This window comes from Aquarana catesbeiana, linkage group LG01, assembly GCF_042186555.1.
Source record: "Aquarana catesbeiana isolate 2022-GZ linkage group LG01, ASM4218655v1, whole genome shotgun sequence".
NCBI classification, from domain to species: Eukaryota; Metazoa; Chordata; class Amphibia; order Anura; family Ranidae; genus Aquarana; species Aquarana catesbeiana.
Window position 1 is genome coordinate 810,771,995 of NC_133324.1, and position 20,399 is coordinate 810,792,393.

At 39.0% G+C, this 20,399-nt stretch overlaps 1 protein-coding gene across 8 annotated transcripts in view; it reads right to left on the minus strand.

Moving 5' to 3' along the window:
• Window positions 1–390: 390 nt before the first annotated feature.
• The window catches only part of MICU3 (mitochondrial calcium uptake family member 3), a 232,443-nt gene continuing 212,434 nt past the window's right edge, over window positions 391–20,399 (minus strand). For 4 of the 8 annotated variants that reach the window (XM_073608220.1, XM_073608190.1, XM_073608212.1 and 1 more), the window contains 4 exons: window positions 11,104–11,212; window positions 8,694–8,851; window positions 3,404–3,472; window positions 2,495–2,625 (listed from right to left, as the gene is read on the minus strand). In XM_073608220.1, coding sequence (XP_073464321.1) covers window positions 3,404–3,472; window positions 8,694–8,851; window positions 11,104–11,212 — 336 coding nt within the window. In that variant the 3' untranslated portion in view covers window positions 2,495–2,625. Of the gene's footprint in view, window positions 2,626–3,403; window positions 3,473–8,693; window positions 8,852–11,103; window positions 11,213–20,399 lie in introns of all 8 variants that reach the window. The other 4 variants (XM_073608203.1, XM_073608174.1, XM_073608196.1 and 1 more) reach the window with 1 other exon arrangement.

Below are 20,399 nucleotides of genomic sequence, written 5' to 3' on the forward strand. Positions count from 1 at the left end.
AGAATAAAAGGGTTTATTTGGTAACCTCAGCACCACATCCCTAAAGTTAGGGATTGTAAAAATGTGGGTATATGGGACTTTTAAGGGGCTAAACTTTTTACACTTATGTATATATGGTATATTGTGTTCTTTATCTGAGGGTAAAAGGATTAGCACCTACAACGTCCCATATACCCACATTTTTTCAAAGAAAACATTATACTCACAAGCCAAGTAAGTCAACGGCATATATATGCACAAAATCACAAAGTCCGCTCTTCAACTCCAACAGGAGAAAGGATGACAATGACAGCTTATGCATTTTGGGGAACTGGCCACCTTCCTCAGAGTTGTGCATGGTCATCCTTTCTCCTGTTTGAGTTGAAGAGCAGATTTTGTAATTTTGTGCATTTATATATGCCTTTGGCCTACTTGGCTTGTGAGTATATGTTTTCTTATACCCTTTATTAAAGTGTTAAAAGACAATGTCCCTAGGTGTTTTGCGCCCTCTCTGTTTTTTGTGCAGTGTTTGGTTTCCCTGATCTGAGGAGGGCTGCTTTGCCATCTTTTTCCAGTCCAAGTTGCTGAATTATTTTGAGATTTATGGTTCACAGGACAGGTGCCTCCACCATTTCCGAGAGCTAAACTGTCAAGCTTGCATGTACTTTTCTTCATCATCAGATGGGAGGTCAATCAGTCACAGCTCAAATAATACTGGTGAAGCCATGTGATATGTGATCTAATGCGTAGAAGTGGAAACTGGGTGACATCACTTCTTGTCACATAGCTGGAACAGCTGAAGTGGGGAAGACCACCTTGGATGCTGGTTGATTGGAGTTCTATGTGGTCTGTATGGGTCAGACATTAGGGTCAGTGTGCATGCTGGTTGGTGGTGGAGCACAGTGATACAGCTAAATGGAAGAATTGTGGGTGTGATGTGATGCCTTATTCTGTGCGGAATCAGGACTATTTATTCACCTTTGGACTTACTTCATGAAGTATTTTGATGTACTGTTGATTTCTTTTTATTTGGCCTTATTTTTACTAATTTGCCCTTATTTTCATTCACTTTCTATTTATGTATTTGTGGGGCAGTAGGGTGTTTATTGAAGATTGTTTTGCGCTATATTCACTTTTTTTTATATGTGGTTATAGTTTGATCTCACTTAATCATTTGGATGGTTATTTACATCACTATTACTATACTAGCCTATAGAATTCCAACCTCAGCACCTGATGTGTAATGCCCTGTACACACGGTCGGACATTGATTGGACATTCCGACAACAAAATCCATGGATTTTTTCCAACGGATGTTGGCTCAAACTTGTCTTGCGTACACATGGTCACACAAAGTTGTTGGAAAATCCGATCGTTCTGAACGCGGTGACGTAAAACACGTACGTCGGGACTATAAACGGGGCAGTAGCCAATAGCTTTTGTCTCTTAATTTATTCTGAGCATGCGTGGCACTTTGTGCGTCGGATTTGTGTACACACGATCGGAATTTCGGATTTTGTTGTTGGAAAATTTTATAGCAAGCTCTCAAACTTTGTGTCGGAAAATCCGATGGAAAATGTCCGATGGAACCCACACACGGTCGGAATTTCCGACAACACGCTCCGATCGCACATTTTCCGTCGGAAAATCCGACCGTGTGTACAGGGCATAACAGTTGAGGTGTTGTCACTACGACTGAATCGGATTCTCTAATCTGTATATAATTAGTAGCTTTGGGTATAGCAGGCACTTTTCTTTCCTCTACAATTATTATATCAGGTCTACATTTTATAACCTAGCAGCAGAATAGAAGCACATTTACAGCTTTCATATAACAGCTGTAATTCTGCTAATGCCCATTGTACATAGACACCTACATACTGGTGACTTCAGCTCTGACCAGTGATAAGCATCAGTACATGTCCGACAGCCTCCATACACCTCTATATAAACAGAACGGTCATACTATTATACACTCAGTGCAGTTCAGTGTTACAGCCAACGTTGCCAGGCACAAAGGTGCAGTGTAGAGTGTATTTCTGTTTGTAGAAGGTTGCTCCAACACCGAACTATGTTAAGCATATATGACAGTTCTTTTTACCCACAGAAATAAATGGATGCTTGTCATTGCTCTAAGCTGAACCAGGTATCAAGCTGCGCATGTTTAAAAGTACCTTTACATTATACAACTAATAGACAAAAAAGATGCCAAAACTCAATTAAAATGAAGGCTCGCTGCAACTTTTCCATTGTCTTGGAAGAATTACATAAAGGTGCATAACACATGCTAGAATAAAAAATCAGTGAATAAACCTTTAACTTAATATAAATATGTAAAAATATATAGAGAATCTAAATAAAAACATGCCCTTTGCTGCTGCACTTATGTGCGTTTTAAAAATCAAGCTTCTAAAAGAATCAGTGCACAAAAATGAATCAATAAATATCATAGGAGTAAAATGATAAGAGGTGCTACATTGTGATCATGCCTTCCACGCAGTATAGATAAAAAAAAAAAAATATTGTAACAGAAGTTTATCTCAGCATATCCCTGTTCCGAAAACTCCGGAATAGCTCTCGGAAGTGTTGCCTGGTGACGGATGTCACACACGTATAGTAGTCCTTCATTCCGTGCTTTGACTTCTCCTAATAATAAAGACACATGGATTAGTATAATGCTTTTGAGACTCATACATGCCATATTCTACATCTCTGTGTCTTCCGACTAAAAACCTGTTACTTGGGATTCCTATATCTTCATAATGCTCTAAAAGCTGAGCATATTTAGAGTAAAGCTTAGCATTCTGTGCAAGTTTTATGAGGTTAACCTAAGTGAATAGGCCAAATTTAGCAGCATCAATATGCAGCAGTTAGCTTGACAATAACTTTATTATTTTCCCTTCTAAATAAAACATACTTTGTTTTAATCAGCTTCCAACTTCTGCTTGTTCAATTAGGCTTTGACAATAAAACCTGGAAGCCGATTGGTTTCTATGCACCAGATTTTTGCACTGTTGAGTTTTAGTAGCGCTCCCCCAAAATGTTTTACAAAATGCGATTTGCATGCAATAGTTTATATATTTTTCTTTACTTTTGATTAATTTTTTTTAATGTTTGTATTTCACTTTATTAGCTGCAGCCTGCTGAGGCCCAATGACTGAGCTGAGCCAGTAGGCTGTTTTGGCTATCATAGTGATCAGATGATTTGGCACAAATTGGAGAGTTTCCTGAAATGTATATTATGAATAAATATTGTCCCGGGATCTAACATACTCATATATTTCTTGACTGGTTATAGGTCTGTGCGGAGCCATTTCTTTACACCAGCAACTGACTCCTGGAATTGCTCAGTGTATGTTAATTTTATACATTATAGCAACTGATATTATACTTGCAGACTGGATTAAACAGAGAGGTGACTTACTTATCTACTATTGAGCTGTTTCTTCAGACAGGCTCGGAAAGTGGTATATTTCTGCTCAGTTTTGTAACCCTGCATAGCAGAAGAGACAGGAGCAGATACAAAGATGGTGACGCAGCCAAAGAAGAGTGCAAAAAAAAATACAATATAGAAATAGGTGATTGGTTAGTGTCTCAGAGTAGAAAAACATGTTACACACTTGACAGTAAACAGATCTTAAGAATAAAATAGAATAAAATAAAAATTGAACAGTTTTTCTTATTGGTCCAGGTATAAACAAACATGGCCGTGTTGCAATTTTTTCCCGTTACTGGAAGTTCTCGTGAAGTGCTGCACCTGAAAACTGAAATCAATCTACACCATGCAGAATGTGTGGTCGAAAAGCAGAACAGCAGTATAAATAAACCGAGTGCTCAAAGGTTTCAGACAGTAAGGGTGCAATAGAACACATTTAACAGCATGCAAGTCTGTTTTCATACAACCTGCACTATTATGTGACTCGGCTTTATAAAAGATTGTGCAATAGTAAGGAAATGGCCATGATGGAATGTCTATGGGAACATTTAGCACTGGCATATTAATATAAACAATAGATCCTTGCCAAGAAATGAACATGAGCAGTATGCCAGGACTGTGTACAAGAGTAGTGTCACCTTTCTATAACTCTATAACATGGGGCGTTCTAGGGCACTTTTAAGTGTTGAGTGTGGACAACATTGTGATTACACTACAAGTGGTTAGATAAATGGACAGGTTTTAATGCCACGCACATTTCTGGACAGTGCAGTCCTCATTTCACAGACTTGCACAGTACTGAAGTGCTAGATAGTATAAATATATTGCAACAAGCCCACCCTAAAATATAAGAACATCCCCCCTTTTCTATACAAGGGCCACATTGTATAATTTACAGATACGCAAGGGCCGAAAATATCCCCATCAGTGTCCTCCTTACATCAGGATTCCCATCAGAGTCCCACCTTACATTGGGGCCCCCCTTTAAATCAGGGTCCCCATCATCAGAGTGCCCCCTTAAATCAGAGTCCCCAGCAGGGTCCTGCCTTACATCAGAATCCCCCTTTAAATCAGGGTGCCCATCAGAGTTCCACCTTAAATCAGGGCCCCCAACTACATAGTCCTATCTTAAATCAGGGTCCCCATCAGAATCCCGCCTTACATCTAGGACCCCCTCAAATTAGGGTCCCCATCAGAGTCCCTCCATACATCAGGGTCCCTATCAAAGCCTGCCTTTACATCAGAGTCCCCCGTACATCAGGGTCCCCTCAGAGTCCCCTCAGAGTCCTGCCTACAGAGTCCCCAGGTCCAGACAATTCACAAATAATCTACTAGTTCATGCACATTGGGGTGGGTGTAATAATACTTGGGGCTTTCTGTGCAGTCTGCACTGGATTCAGTGATAAACCTTTAAAGGCCATGCTGTTACCAATGTGAAGGTATACTGCAGGCTCAGCTTCCGGGACAATTGACAAGAAAGCTGTTAATAACAGGTGCCTGCTGTGCTTACAGACACTCAACTTTTTTTAACTTTTTTTTTTATTCAAAACACATACAATTCAATTCACTCTTGATATGGTGCTCCAACAGAGGAATCTGAACCAGACAGATACATGTCTGAGAAGAGTCACTGAGATGCACCAACTAGATCTTGATCTTGAGACTAAAAAGGTTTCCATGTCTGAACCTCCTAGATTCCTAAGTATGGCTTCCTAAGTATGGCCAGGCTATATAAACTAAGAGCATACTGTCTAACCAAAAAATACTTTTAGGAGTTCACACACTCTTTTGGGGTTCATGCAAATGATTAGATGCATATTAGATACTGGCTGAACACCAGAACCTCCTTGATTTGCACAATATATTTTTCAAATGTGTCTATTTCCAAAAATACTTTGAGTGTACTGCACAATCTCACAAACATTTTTTATAGCCTGGATGCCTATATATCTGGACAGCAGATGGCAGCACAACATATCTAAAACTTAAAATGCAAATATCAACGGAAGCTTCCAAAATTTTACTAGAATATAATTGTATCTAAAAATATTGCACAACTATCACTTATGTGTAATTATTTATCATTCACTCATGAAAAGGACAGCTGGTTCACATACAGATGTTCTATCTTAAACAACAACTCCACTCTAAAATTGTATACAATTTTTACAAAAGCCATTTTGCAATTTACCATTATTAAAATACAAAACTCCTCCAAAAACGTCAAGTCATACTAATATGATTGGCTCACTAACCCTCACACTTAGCACCATCAAATATTTTTTGTTTAAGGAAGTCACTGCAATAGAATGCTTCAGTAGCTACAATAGAGAAGTAGGTAAGAGTCTGCAATATAGTTTCCAGAAATCCTTGGAATGCATATAGATAAACAGGATAGAATTTTTCTTGTCAACAACAGTAGTTTAAAGGGCAACTCCACTTTTGTTGAGAAAAAAAACATTTCCCTCTGGGTGATCTATGTGCATTTGCAAGGATTTTAACAATCTTTGTTGCAGATTCCTATCTTTTGTTATTGTGAAGAAATCCCTGTTTGTTTGTCTGTGTCCATGTGTACAGCAAATCTAATGGAAGAAGTTTTATAATTATCAATCAGCTGCTGCACCTTTAGGGCATTAATGAGGAAATTGGCAGTGTCTGCATCCCTTGGGATGTGATTTCCCATTGTTGTTATCTCACCAAAAATAAAATTTTGTTGCAGGGGATGCTCATAATCTGATTTGTATCTTAGTGCAGACTTCTAGGAAAATCAGTAAGCCAATCACTAAAGCAGGAAATTACATTTTCAAGAGGCGTTCTGTACATCATCTGTATACAGAACATCTCCAGGTAGCCATGATGCATTTTACAGAAAATTACAGCTCTGCAGATTGAAAAAGAAAGGTAATTTTTAACAACATTCAATTACAATATGACTTGAATTGCAATTGTATACACTATATTATTTTTTTTTATTTGCCAATTTTTTTTCCTACGAAAGTGGAGTAACCCTTTACATTTAAATTGTAATTTAAGAAAAGATCAGAAGTAGGACCTGATTTGGTTTTATTGCTTTTCATGTTTCAGACAATGAGATCTTCCCAATTGCCAATTGTATGGTGGTTCCAAGGCTCTACTGTGGCCATCACGGTGGCTAAGTGGTTTGCACCATTTCCATGTAGCATAAGACCTATTCCAGTAGGTTACATGGCTTCTTCCCTAACAGGTCCTATGGTGTGTATTAATGTGTTAGTGACAAGTAATTGTAAGCATCATCAGAGAACAGGAGCTGACGCAAACGAGTTCACGTATCTAAGCCCAGCAAACTATGATGGCCCCTTAAAAAGCACAGCGATTTTCCACCTACAGTTCCCAGTTCTGAAGTGAGCAAATATGATGATCTAAAAAGGTAATAAAACAGACAGAATATTTGTTTTCTCTGACGCTGTGCTAGTTTCAATCGGTTTCCCACAATCATTTATTCAATCATTTGGTTTCTTAAAATCAGTCCAGTTTAGTCTAGGGAGCAGGATAAGGTGTAAAAACTCAGATTATTCCTCTCTCCAGCAGTGTCCCACCATTACTGTGACTGCTCTGTAAGCTGTGATTGGCTCCAATTGCACTTCAGCCTCCTAAATTTACAATATCCTAATATCCATGTTGTATGTGAAAATGCTTAGGCTCCTCCCACAGACTTTAGCTTTGGGCAAAGGTAGAGAGTGCTGGAGCATAGAATCAAGTAAGTGAAACAGCCTCTTGGGTAATACCCTCGACATATCAAGCAACACCTAAAAAAAAAAAAAAAAAAGTTCCATCCCCCTACCTACCTATTTTTATTCCACTATGGTCCGGACACGGGATCCAGCAGCTCCGGATCTCCTGTGCCAGAGAGCAGCTGCTGCAGAAGGGAGCGCCAACAACGGCTGCCTCATGGGAGCCATAGTCAAGCGCTCCCTCACAAAGGGTTACTGAAGCTGCTGAATCACAAGACAGAACCGAAGCGGTTCAAAAAGAATTATAAGTACACAGATCACTGTAATGCCGCATACACACGATCGGATTTTCCAACAACAAATGTTGGATGTGAGCTTGTTGGCGGAAAGTCCGACCGTGCGTATGCTCCATCGAACATTTGTTGTTGGACTTTCCGCCAACAAATGTTGGCTAGCAGGTTCTCAAATTTTCCGCCAACAAATTTTTGTTGTTGGACTTTCCGATCGTGTGTACACAAGTCCGTCGCACAAAAGTCCGCGCATGCTCGAAATCAAGTACGAGCCGGAAGCGCTCGGTCTTCTAAAACTAGCGTTCGTAATGGAGATATCACATGACTTTGAACTTCCTTTTTATCGGCTTGCTGTACGTCATTCTGTCATAATTGTTGGCCAACATTTGTGTGACCGTGTGTATGCAAGACAAGTTGGAGCCAACAACCATCGAACAAAAATCCACGTTTTTTTTGTTGGAAAGTCTGATCATGTGTACGGGGCATTAGGGTGGATTTCTATTTTATTTTTTTTAATAGCTGGGGTTGGGCTTTAATTTTCTGTAACACACACTGAAGCCATCAAAAATAAAGGCAAGTATACTCCGCGCAGTGTACAAAACTGATGCTCATGTTGATTTTCGTTGCCCTCAAAATTTCTCCATAAAAAGTGTTACTAAACCCACAACAGTAGTATCAGTTGGAATATGCAGTAAAGCATATACAGAGGTTAAAGCAACAGGTTAATTCTCCACATTGTGTAAAAAGGCTGTTTGACCCGGGCTTCTCTGATTCTTCCCTTCTTCCACAGTCCCCAATCCATCTCCTGATAGTACAGAGAATTTGGAGTCCCTCTGCATATGCTCAGTTTGGTGTGTATTGCTATAGAGTTCTTTATTTCTTGGGAGGGTGCATGTGACCAGCACAGGGCCAATCAGCACTGTCCAGACAGAGGGCCAGGGATCATGCAGCCTTATAGGACAGTCAGAGGAAAATGAAAACTCCTCCTACAAGCTTTAACCAGACATTGATAGCAGTCATGTGACTGCTATATACTGCTGATGAGAAAATTTATTTTGCAGTTCATATTTACTAAAATAATTGCATTTCCATGTTCTGTGTACTGTGGCAGACCTGATATAGTGAATGCAGGGTCCTGGGTTTAGTAATACTTTAAGTTAATGCAACATATTTGCAACTTTTTCTCCACCGTACATCCCCAATATGGACAAATCTTGAGTACAATGCAGCAGTAGTGACCACCGAGAAAGACTTCAATGTTATAAAGTAATTCCTCACCCTGAACCCTCGGTGCAGACGGTCTTTCATAATGCCAATAAATTCTTTATAGCTTAATTGATCATCTCTGTCAACATCAAAGATCTTAAACACAGTGTTCACCAAGTGCGGAGACAGCTTCAGGCCTGTAGCTACATATACGGCACGCTTGAACTCATCTGTGGAGAAAGCACATCAAAAGAGTAAAGGCAATCCTTATAAGAGGAAAAGCTCCCATCTTGTTTTGTCATTGAGCGTTCTTAAATCCTAATTGGTCATGGAGGAGAAATATGACACAAGACACAAACAACGGCATTCTGAGGGTAGAGGTAGATATGTTTACTATATAAGCATACCATACACAGCTCTTCTCTCTTTTAGTTTAGAAGCAACTGGTGTTGGATCGAGAACTACACCATAACCCTTCCACACTACAGCGCTTTCCTGCACAGTGCAGAATTCCTATGTCTTCCGCTACCTACAGCTAAACTCCAAAACAACTAAAAAAAAAAAAAAAAAAGAAAGAAATCAAATTAGGGCAGCATTGTATTTATTAATACATCATTAAATGTAGTTTTAACCACTTTAGCCTCAGGGACGTACCTGTACATCTTCTGGTTGAAGGGGTTATACTGAGCTTTAATGTAAAAATGATCCTAGTGGCTAATTAGCCGCTGGATCACTTTTATAGGAGGGGGAAGGGCCCCCCCGTCACCTGAGTATTTTGTCACTTCTGGTTTTGGTCTAATGTAAACAGGCCACTACCGGCCTGTGAAAGCATCAGATCAAACTGATCTTGGTTTGATCTGATGCTTTTAAGGGCAGAGGAGAGATCTCTTAAAATAGAGTACCTGTCACTGCCCATGCTATCACAAGGTGTGTTGTTCATCCCTTGTGATAGAAATAATGTTGATAAAAAAGAATTTCAAAAAATATTGTAAAAATAATAATAATAAAAAAATTCTCTCACCCAGAAGTTGGCCATCTTTGGGGACTTTTTTCCTGATTCTTTACTACTTATATGAATAATTTTTAATCATTTATTTATTGCTCTTCACATTTATGTATCATGAATTGAATTTTTCACGTATTGTTTTATGAAATGGCACTTTTAAATTTAATTACATTTATATGAATTATTGATCATTGTTTGTATATTTCGTACTGTTTTCATTATGAATTGCACTAGATCAATTTCTATGGTATAAAGCTGTGAGTTTTAAAGGTGCAGCGCACTTGTTTTTTTTTTGGTTATTAATTTTTTATATGTATTTCTGATGGTTTTATATCACTTTTTAAATTATTTATGAAGATTTATGAAATTTTAGGGGGACAGCGCACCTATACTATAGTTGGAATTGCACTTGCACGCCTTATATCTGGACTGTGATTTAGGTACAGCAGTTCTTATTTGTCACTTAGCGCAGGAATATTTTTTCCCTTTATTTTTTACCACAGCTATATATATATATATATATATATATATATATGTATATATCGTAGATATGGTAGATACCTCTGAGGAAGGATTTAGCTACAGAGCAGATAAGTAAGCACTATGGAGAATGCATGTTAGCATTCGACCATGGACAATTGGGTATCTTGTGATTGAAGATACTGTGTACAAATTCAAACAAGCAAGCTGAAATGTCATTTTATGACTGTTTTTATATGTGATTTAAATAAAGTTGATACTACAATTTTTTTTAAAGATAAATTGTGTTTGGATTGCATATTGCCTTGAAAGTCTCATGGGAAATTAATATGTCTATGTTGCGCCAATCCTAAGGTTACCTTTGTGACAAGCTCTATTTTTATATTTGATAAGAAAACTTAGTTCATTATATGTTTAAATATCTTCCTTTCCAATTCTTGACAACTTTCTATTTACTTATTGACCTGTTACCCTTATTTGCAACTTTGCACAGTTTTGTTTTAGGATGCAAAACAATGCTGTTAGCCAGTCCCCAACCCCAAACCACCCCTCCAAACTTACCCGAGATTTAGGGTTCTTCTGCTTGCAGGCATCTGTTTCAATTTTGAATTCGGCACAGCTGTGTGTGGCTCTGACCGCACAGTTATGTCATCCATTCACAGAGATATGTGAATGGAGAGACTACAAGTCCCATCTGTCACCGTGGTAGATGCATAGGTCTCTCATTGGCGCACAAGGGTGTTGAAGTCAATGCACTCCTAAGTCTAATTATACTCCCACCAGCTCCATAACTGAAGGAGGTTGGAGGAATAGTCTGCAGGAACCTGTGCATTGCACCCGCTGTCCACTGATCACAATTGCTTTATTCATGATGACTTTATTCAATATCAGTGTATTTATGGATTTTTTTGTAACAGGTAGAACGCGCCCTCAAAACAGAAAAAGAAAAAGCATACATTCTGATTGTTTTTTTTTAGTGACATCATAGTCGCTCACCTTGGCCAATTGATCGATTTGCAAAGTTGTACATTTGCATTGCAATGGCAAAATCTTCTAGATTGTTGAGAAACTGGAAGAAGGATCTAAAGTCATCAAACGAGATTCCCTGAGAAGCAGAGCAGAAAGCCAAGGTTAGTTCCTAATGATTTTATCTAGATAAGTAGATGAAAGTATCAGCAGGCGATGAATAAAAGTCATTTAGAAGGTTGTAATATGCAACCTGATATTTCCTGTACCAAACTGAACTTTCTGATCTCTCTGCACTACAGCCAGTGGAATAACATAATGCAATGCTTCCAGGCTTCAGTAATTTAGCACTGCTGGCTGCATCAGCTCGCTGAATTCCAGGTATGGATATTTTAGCTTAGTTACGTTGGTCCATCTTGGACTTATGTAGGTATGCATGTTCCATACCTTGCTGATCCCCATGACACCTGCATATCACTGTAGTAGGCACCACTTCAGTGATTGCTCATTTGTCAGTCTATATTTAAACAATAAATAAAAAGAGAGCACCATTTTATTAAAACACTTTACTAAATAAAAACCTAATTTGTCTTAAAAATAATAATAATGTATTTATATATATATATATATATATATATATATATATATATATATATATATATATATGCAATTGAGTCATGGGGCATATTTCTAACGCTGCGAATAAGACCTTCACCAAAAACTTTCACCAAACATTCAGGTGGTTAATCATTCACCTGCATTGAATATTTGCTGACTGTCACATTCACTGCTTTATAGGGTTACTGCCAAGTTAACTGACATATGCTTACACTGCTAAATTTGGCCTGGCTATTAATGGCCTCTGGTCATGAAAGGGTTAACTCTTTAATCTGCCAATCTTAATCTACCATAAAATAGAATGTATATTTTGGGTGGAATGATCTTTCAGTGTATTACTGTCATTATCAGATCAGGGGAATTCAGCTCACTTCATTTTAGTGCACAGCTTTTGATGCAGTTTTTTTAGCTCATTTAGCACACTGTAAATAGTTCCAAAGCATTTTATTACATTACATTCTGAGCATGTCACACCAAAACCAAACACAGATTTTTTTTGTTCCTTAGAAAATGATAGGTGTATTGTAGATTGAGATCTACGTGAAATATAAGGAACATTAATAAAACCTGCTTGACAAAACTTAAACCACTTTCCACCAGCACTATAGCCGAATGACAGATACAGTGCGGGCTTCCAGTGTAGGGAGGGCATCAAACGTCCTCCCGTGATCGCGCTGCTCGCACGGAGCAGGTGTGTACTGTGATCAGCGAGTCCTTCATACTCCAATCACATCGGGCCCTTTACCATGTGATCAGCTGTCATCCGATGACAGCTGATCAGGAAGTAAAAACAATCAGCGTGAGGAGAAAGAATAACGCTGGTAACCGGCTTCTGTTACAGGGACATCGGTCCCGATCTGTGCTGGTAATCAGTTCCCACAAGTGCCATTTATCAGTGCCCACAAGTGCCACCTTTTAGTGCCAATCTGTGCTCACCAGTGCCAACTATCAGTGCTGCCCATCAGTGCCTCATCATCAGTGTCATCATCAGTGTCGCCTATTAGTGCCACCCATCAGTGCCACCTCTCAGTGCCCTTCAGTACCACCTATCAGTGCCACCCATAAGTGCCATCTCTCAGTGCCCTTCAGTGCCACCTCCCAGTGCCCTTCTGTGCCACCTCTCAGTGCCCATCAGTGTTACCTATCAGTGCCCATCAGTGTCACCCATCAGTGCCCATTAGTGCCACCTATCACCGCCCATTAGTGCCCATCAGTGCCACCTATCAGTGCCCATTAGTCCTGCCTCATCATTGCCACCTCATCAGTGCAGCCCATCAGTGAAGGAGAAAAAATACCTGTTTGCAAAATTTTATAACAAACTATGAAAATAATTGTTTATTTTTCAAAAATTTCATTTTTTTTGTTTCTTTAGCAAAAAATAAAAAACCCAGTGGTGATTAAATACCACCAAAAGTAAGCTCTATTTTTGTAAAAAAATGATAAAAATTTTGTTTGGGTACAGTGTTGCATGATCGCACAATTGTCATTCAAATGCAACAGCACTGAAAGCAGAAAATTGGTCTGAGCAGGAAGGGGGTTTAAGTGCCCAGTAGGCAAGTGGTTAAAGAAGAAGTTCGCCTTTTGAAAAAAAGAATGAATGCAAATTTTTTTGCAGATAAAAAATGTGCATTAATAATTATTTTTTGCTAAGGAGCCCGCAGAGCATTTCACTTGCGACCAGCATATCATGGGTGCAATCTCAGACTCCTGCAGACTCTCAGCAGGAAGAATCAATGAATTACCAGAATGCTCACCAGCACCCTCAGAGTTCAGTAAGAACTACAAGCCATTAGCCACAATGGCTGGCAGTACTTGTAGTCTATCCATTCACAGGAAACTGTGAATGGATGACGCGGCCGTGTGGGCAGAGACACGCTGGTTGAAAAAAAAAAAAAAAAAAAGACTAATCTCTGGGCCGCTTTAGTTACTGGTTTTAATCTAGGGGGGGATGCAGGAATTGAAATTCAAAGGATTAGTCTTTAGTTAAAGACTGCAGTACTGTTGCATCCATTGTTATTGCATCATTGAACATTGCATCACTAATATTAATTTGGCAGTTGACATTAAGTGTACTTTTCCAGCAATTAAATGTTTCACGTGCATCAAAGTAGCATTGTTTAACACTGGCTGAAATCATGAAATCAACAAGGAGCATGCACTAGGTGCAATAGACTGCTGGGTTCATTTGATACTGTATATGGCGAAATACAGTATTTTTCAGTATTTAGTGGAGGATACTGGGGTTAAGTTCCAGCTTCCATTGCCTCCTGGGTTGTCTGAAAGTAACATTTCTGAGCCTGAATTTCCAGGCCTACACACCTGGCATGCCCAATAAGCTCAGTTCTCCTTATGGAATGTTTATTTCACTATATAGTATGAAGAATGCAGCAGGTGGGTTGGGAACACCCAAAATTTAAGTTAGCGGCAACTGCTTTAGGGAGTTCCTAGAAGATGCCTGCTACAGTGGGTTCTATCTATAACTGAAATGTGGACGAATCCTTTTCAAATAAACCATTTCATACTTTTAGTGTGATCTCTTTTTAATTTCTTTTTCAGACTGAAATAAAACTGTGATTTCTCCATCCAGTAAGTAGGGTTAATTGTGGAAGGACTGAAGAGATGTTTAACTAAAGGTGTATTTTCATCATTTACGAGCCAGGGAGAGAAAAAAAATAAAACTTTAAAGGCAGTTTAAAAATAGTGTTTACTTACATGAAAGGTATGCTGGGTCAACATGTAAGCAAACACATTGTTAACATTCTGACTCGGATAGACGAGCCAGGCTCGACAAAGAACATGCTATGCCCAGCAAATCACTAGACATAAAAGCTGACACAACAACCAACAAAATCAGGAAATAACCATACATAGAATGTAATTTATCAAAACTGTAGCAGCTAGAATCTTCAGCAGCTATGCATTACAACCAATCGCCTTCTAGCTTTTATTTTCAAATCTTAAAGCAGAACTAAACCCATTGATTTAACAATTTTCCAAAATAGTTACATTTAAGGCATGCCATCAAATCAAAGCTCACTTTTGCTTGTTCTCTCAACCGAACTGTCAAGCCTTCAAATGGCTGGTGCCATAACCGATCACAGGTGCAGCACCATGGCCACTGCAGATCAAAAAGGCTAAATGGCAGCTTTCTTGGCTGAAAAGAATATGAGGGTTTAATTCTGCTTTAACTGAAGCTATTTGGTTACTATGACAGCTGCCCCAAATTCTGTCTGCTCCACTTTTGATAAATGTCTAGTAGCAAAGTACCTCTTTAAACATTTCTCAAATGTTGGCAACTGTGATTTGCCTAGAAAGCATGACTGTTTTCATAGCTAGACAAGGGAGTACACTTGTGGTTCAGTGGAATGTTCTCCAAGTCACACTGACCATAAGGCTACTTTCACACTGGGGCATTAGGGGCATCGTCAGTAAAGCTATTTTTTGCGGCCCTTTTCGGCCGCTAGTGGGGCGCTTTTAACCCCCGCTAAAGGACGAAAAAGAGTTAAAAGCGCCGCTGCAGCGTGGTGCTTTGCCAGCGCCGCCCATTGCTTTAAATGGGCAGGGGTGCTGTAGAAGCGGGGTATACTCCGCTCCTACAGTGCCTCAAAGATGTGGCTTGCAGGACTTTTTTTGGTGTCCTTCCAGCGCACCGCCCAGTGTGAAAGCACTCGGGTTTTCACATTGGAGTGAGAGGAGAGGCTCTTTACAGGCACTATGCAGGCGCTATTTTTAGCGATATATCGCCTATAAAGCGCCTCAGTGTGAAAGCTGCCTAAACTGCAAAGACCAGTACAGATGGTGCAGATGCCTCTATGCTAGACCACAGAAAAAAAATATCCCTTGGATTGGGACTTTAATAGACCACCAACTCTTGAGATAAAAGATGTATATTTTATTGATGTACTAAAAAACAGATGTAAAAACGACTATGACATACAAAAAAGAAAGTACATTTCATACACAATTGATACTAGATCAGAACAGGAATAATACAAATATGATATTAGATGTGCTCTCCTGGGGTTGATGTACCCCGATACCTGATGTGTTTCCGGTATTCTGATACCTTCATCAGGGGTTTGAGAGTTGCAAGTTGCAAGAGCTCTAGAGCACCACTAGTGGAAGGCATCCCATCATAGGATCCGGACACACGAAGGGTCCATCCCAGGAGCCGCCCACGGTGGGACCTGTTGGGATAGTTATCCACCCGGCATGCAGCCGGAAGAATATAGGTTCTAACGAATACTTATCCCACTCGGGCCCAGTTAATTAACAAACCCGGATAATGGTAACCCAATATGTACACAACCTATATAGGTTCTGGGTCTGGCATCCATGAAAAATATGTTATTGAACCTTGGGGGGTCATAGGTGCTGCCTGAACACAAAGTCATTCCACTGGAATCCATACACTTATAAAAAACTTGCAACTCTCAAATCCTCTGATGAAGGTATCAGAATACCGGAAACGCGTCGGGCATCGGGGTACATCAACCCCAGGAGAGCACATCTAATATCATATTTGTATTATTCCTGTTCTGATCTAGTATCAATTTTGTATGGAATGTACTTTCTTTTTTGTATGTCATAGACGTTTTTACGTCCGTTTTTAAGTACATCAATAAAATATACATCTTTTATCTCAAGAGTTGGTGGTCTATTAAAGTCCCAATCCAAGGGGGATATTTTTTTCTGTGGTCTAATATGTTAGGGATGGGACCACCATATTCTACACTTGTCATGATGGAAGCCTCTTTTCTGCATGCTTCTATGCTAGTTCAGGAGCTATCACTTCCTGAACTACTGGACACTTCCATTCGCCTACCTGTCATTGCAATGTCTAAAAGTGTGAGATGGAAATACAATTTGGGAGGAGTAATGACATAGAAATCCACTGAAAGGTACTAAAAACATTGAGCTGTTATAAAGAAAAAGGACCATAGCGTGCTCAATGTATCCCTGCCCCAGCAGAGCCCTCTCAAGGTTCATAAAAACCCTAAACACATAACAATAATACTTTCAAAAAGCTGATATTTATATAGGCTTTGGAACTCCCACCAACATTTGAAATGTAGAGAAAGACAGCTGTGGGATAGGTACTTGTTAATGTGTGAACATTTTGTCAAGAGACCTTTTTAAAATTTTCACCCTGACAAATGTAATTCATAGAAATGGTCTGGCTAGAAAGTACCAGACTTGTCCAATGCCTGGCATACTTGATTCCTAGAATATTGCAAATAATTTTTCTCACCTCTAGTCACAAACAATCACATAGTGTTGCAGTTGATCACTACTGTCTTTCTGAACTGTGCACCAAATTGTGACCTCCTCTACTTATAAAAGCTCTCCATCGGCAGAGGCAGAAGGAAGATTCTCAGTCACTCAATAGCAGTGAACTTCATCTGTAGCAGACACCTAAATTTGACAGTTTGGTGAATCTGCCTTGATCATGTCTAGTCAGGTATGGTGCGAAAAAAGAAATTCACCTTTGATCAGAAAGATGGAAGTGACCTCAGATCTCTCAGGCTGCTGAAAAATCTATTCTTCAAGCAGACATCCTATTAACGAAACCTGTTTCTATGTAAAAGGGTATGGGTGACAACTACTTATGTACAGTTGCTTGAGTAGAATATCAATATATAAATGTTAAGTTTTAATGGACTACTTTAAATCTATACCTTTTCTACATGGTAAGATGCCTGCCCACATTTGTAGTCTTCTGTAAAATTGTGTCCTTGTGTAGTAAATAAATACCTAGAATTGGTGCCCTATGGGTGAGGGATATGCAAATAAAGCTGCCCCTTAAACGTGAACAAGTCACAAAAAAGTATTGAGATAAAAATAAAAGGTGGCGATAAACACACACAAGTGAATATACAGTACAGTATACATCATGAACAAAAAAAAATGAACATACATCACTGCAAGAAACACATAGATCGTTGAACATATAGCAAGCTAAAAGTCCATTAGTGAGAGTGTTCCCAACACCAAAATGCTTTTAAATGAGGCTTCTAGTTCTTCCACCATGGGTGCTCAATGGAAAGGTGGCAATTGATTCCTACTGCGCACACCACTCTGCTCCAATGGACCCTCCGGATGAATCTAGAGCATAAAAATTGACTCCACAGGAGATGAGAACATTTTATAGTGTAGTATATTTAATAGGATTTAAAAGCAATGACAAAGATAGTAGATTGCACTCACATGTTAAAGTGGCAAAATTTGCACTGGGTAAAACAGGATCTGGCTAGTTCCTCTCGCAGTAACGTGCATTCCGCGTCCCTCTCATAGGCGTAAAGTCTGGTGTGGGGTGACAAATCAGGACCCGAAAGTGACGGATCCTATGCTCCAAGGTATGCTTTGCCGTGAATGGCATCTTTAGGAAGCCAGCCTTTACCCCTACGAGCGGGACACGGAATACACGCTAATGCTAGAGGAACTAGCCAGATCCATGCACGCTATTTTACCCAGTGCCAGGTTAGGCACTTTAACATGTGAGTGCAATCTACTACCTTTGTCATTGGTTTTAAAACCTATATAAGGATTGAACAAGTCAAAACTCCAAAGGTTTAATATCTAACTACAGACTGTCTATTTTCAGATACTTTGTTGGAAACATTTATAGTGCGAATCTTTGAAGTGACCTACACTTTAATATTTTTACATCTTCAATCTATATGACTGTTAGATATCAGGTGAGAGTTACTCTGGTATAATTGGTTTTTGAATGGGGACTCTCTCTCCATGTACACATTAAAGACCCAAGAGGTGTTATATAAATACTTACCTATTTCAATCTAATGTATAGGTGCTCCCTATCTCATAGTGTACTATAATGAATATTTTTTTTGTTCCATTTAGTGGTACCTACCATAGACGACATGATATGCGTGTACTTCATCACTGCATACATATATATGAAATTCAAAACTTTGTCTTTTTGGGTGTCTGTTTAGTTTTGTGAGGTTTCCCCATACCCTGAGCCACAAGTTTACCATGCAAGCATATATGTTGGTGTGTCTATGTTTGTATGTTTTCTGTTATTACAACATTTATCCAGGAAGAGTACATATAACTACTGATATACTTATATAGATATATACTACATTAAATACTTATACATGTATTTCTTTGTTTTTAAATATATCAGCACCTACCCAGTATCTGTCCTAAAGAAGCTAATATTTTAGCAAAATGCATCGACGAGCAAGTTCTTGGAGGCATTGCTGGATCAAAAATGTATTTTTCACTTTAATATATTACCAAACCAATCCTTGTACCTTAGATCCAGCCCTCTGTAACTGCACTATTGGGTAACTGGTAACTGTGTCCACACAGGGTGTTGTTTGTATGTTGTTTATATGTCTTTTAATTATGCTGTAATAAAATGTACTGTATACCTTTTTACTGATTTTCTCTCTCGTTATGTGCCCACAAAGTCCACCAATTTTTTTACTTGTTCAATCCATATATATATATATATATATATATATTTTTTTTTTTTTGGAGGTTGGCATGGTGAGGGTCTTCCCTTTCTCTGCTTTTAAATCCTATTAAATATACTACACTATGAGACACTCTCTCGTCTCCTGTGGAGTCAATTTTTATGCCCTAGCTTCATCTGGAGGGTCCAGTCGAGCGAAGTGGTGTTGGCAGTAGGAATCAATTTGGTATTCCAAATGCGCAATTTGGGCTATCCTAAAAAGTGGTCAAACACCTGTGGTGAGTTGCCACCTTTCCATTGAGCTTTTAGCTTGCTATATGTTCAACAATTTATGTGTTTCTTGCAGTGATATATGTTCATTTTTTTGGTTCATGATATATATTGTATATTCACTTGTATGTGTTTAGCGCCACCTTTTATTTTTATCTCAAAATTGTGTCCTTGCCCGCTGCAAGTTTAGCTGTGAACTCCCATGCTATGTTCCTGTCAACCTTCCCATAATGCTCTGTTCCTTCAATAGATAGGCTGCATTTCACTGTGTACATAGCATTCTCTGTGAAGACACCTCTTCTACACTGTTTGGGAGGTAATAGAGTAAATTAAGGCATATCTCAGGGAAGAGGGCATGACAACTCCCTTGACCTTCCCAAGCCAGGATTCATAACAGTGCTCCTAGTTTTAAACCATTCCAATAGAGTGAGAAGACAACTTTAAAGACTACTGCAGACAAGTATGGATGCCTGCTGTCATATCAGTGTAGAAATAAAAACTGTATAATTGTGTGGCGAGACGTTGACTTCACGTAAATCACCTTATACCTAGATACATGGGCTGCCATCCCCAATACAAACAGACAACTTTCAGTCTTCAGTCATTAACATTTCAAACACGACCCTTGTGCTTACATTACAACAGAGAAATAAAACAAAGAGGTGTTAAATGTAGGTGAAAGCCAATAAATAGTATGTTTCGCATACTTTCTTAAATGATACAACAATACTTGTTTTTATATGGTGAGAAGCGATGAGAAACCATTGACACACCGCTCAATTAAAGGCCATTCAGCTTTCGACCAAGCAGTAAGATGAAAGTCTTGGTAACAATAGGCCTTGCTCTAAGTACACTTTAAGGTTTTCTAGTCCACAAGCAGCACTGTCAACACTACCAAAGTGTAGCCATTACAGGCAAAGACAAAACTGTTTGCAAGTTTTCCTTAATACAGATTAACCTGATCCTACCACAAATACAAACAGAAGAATAC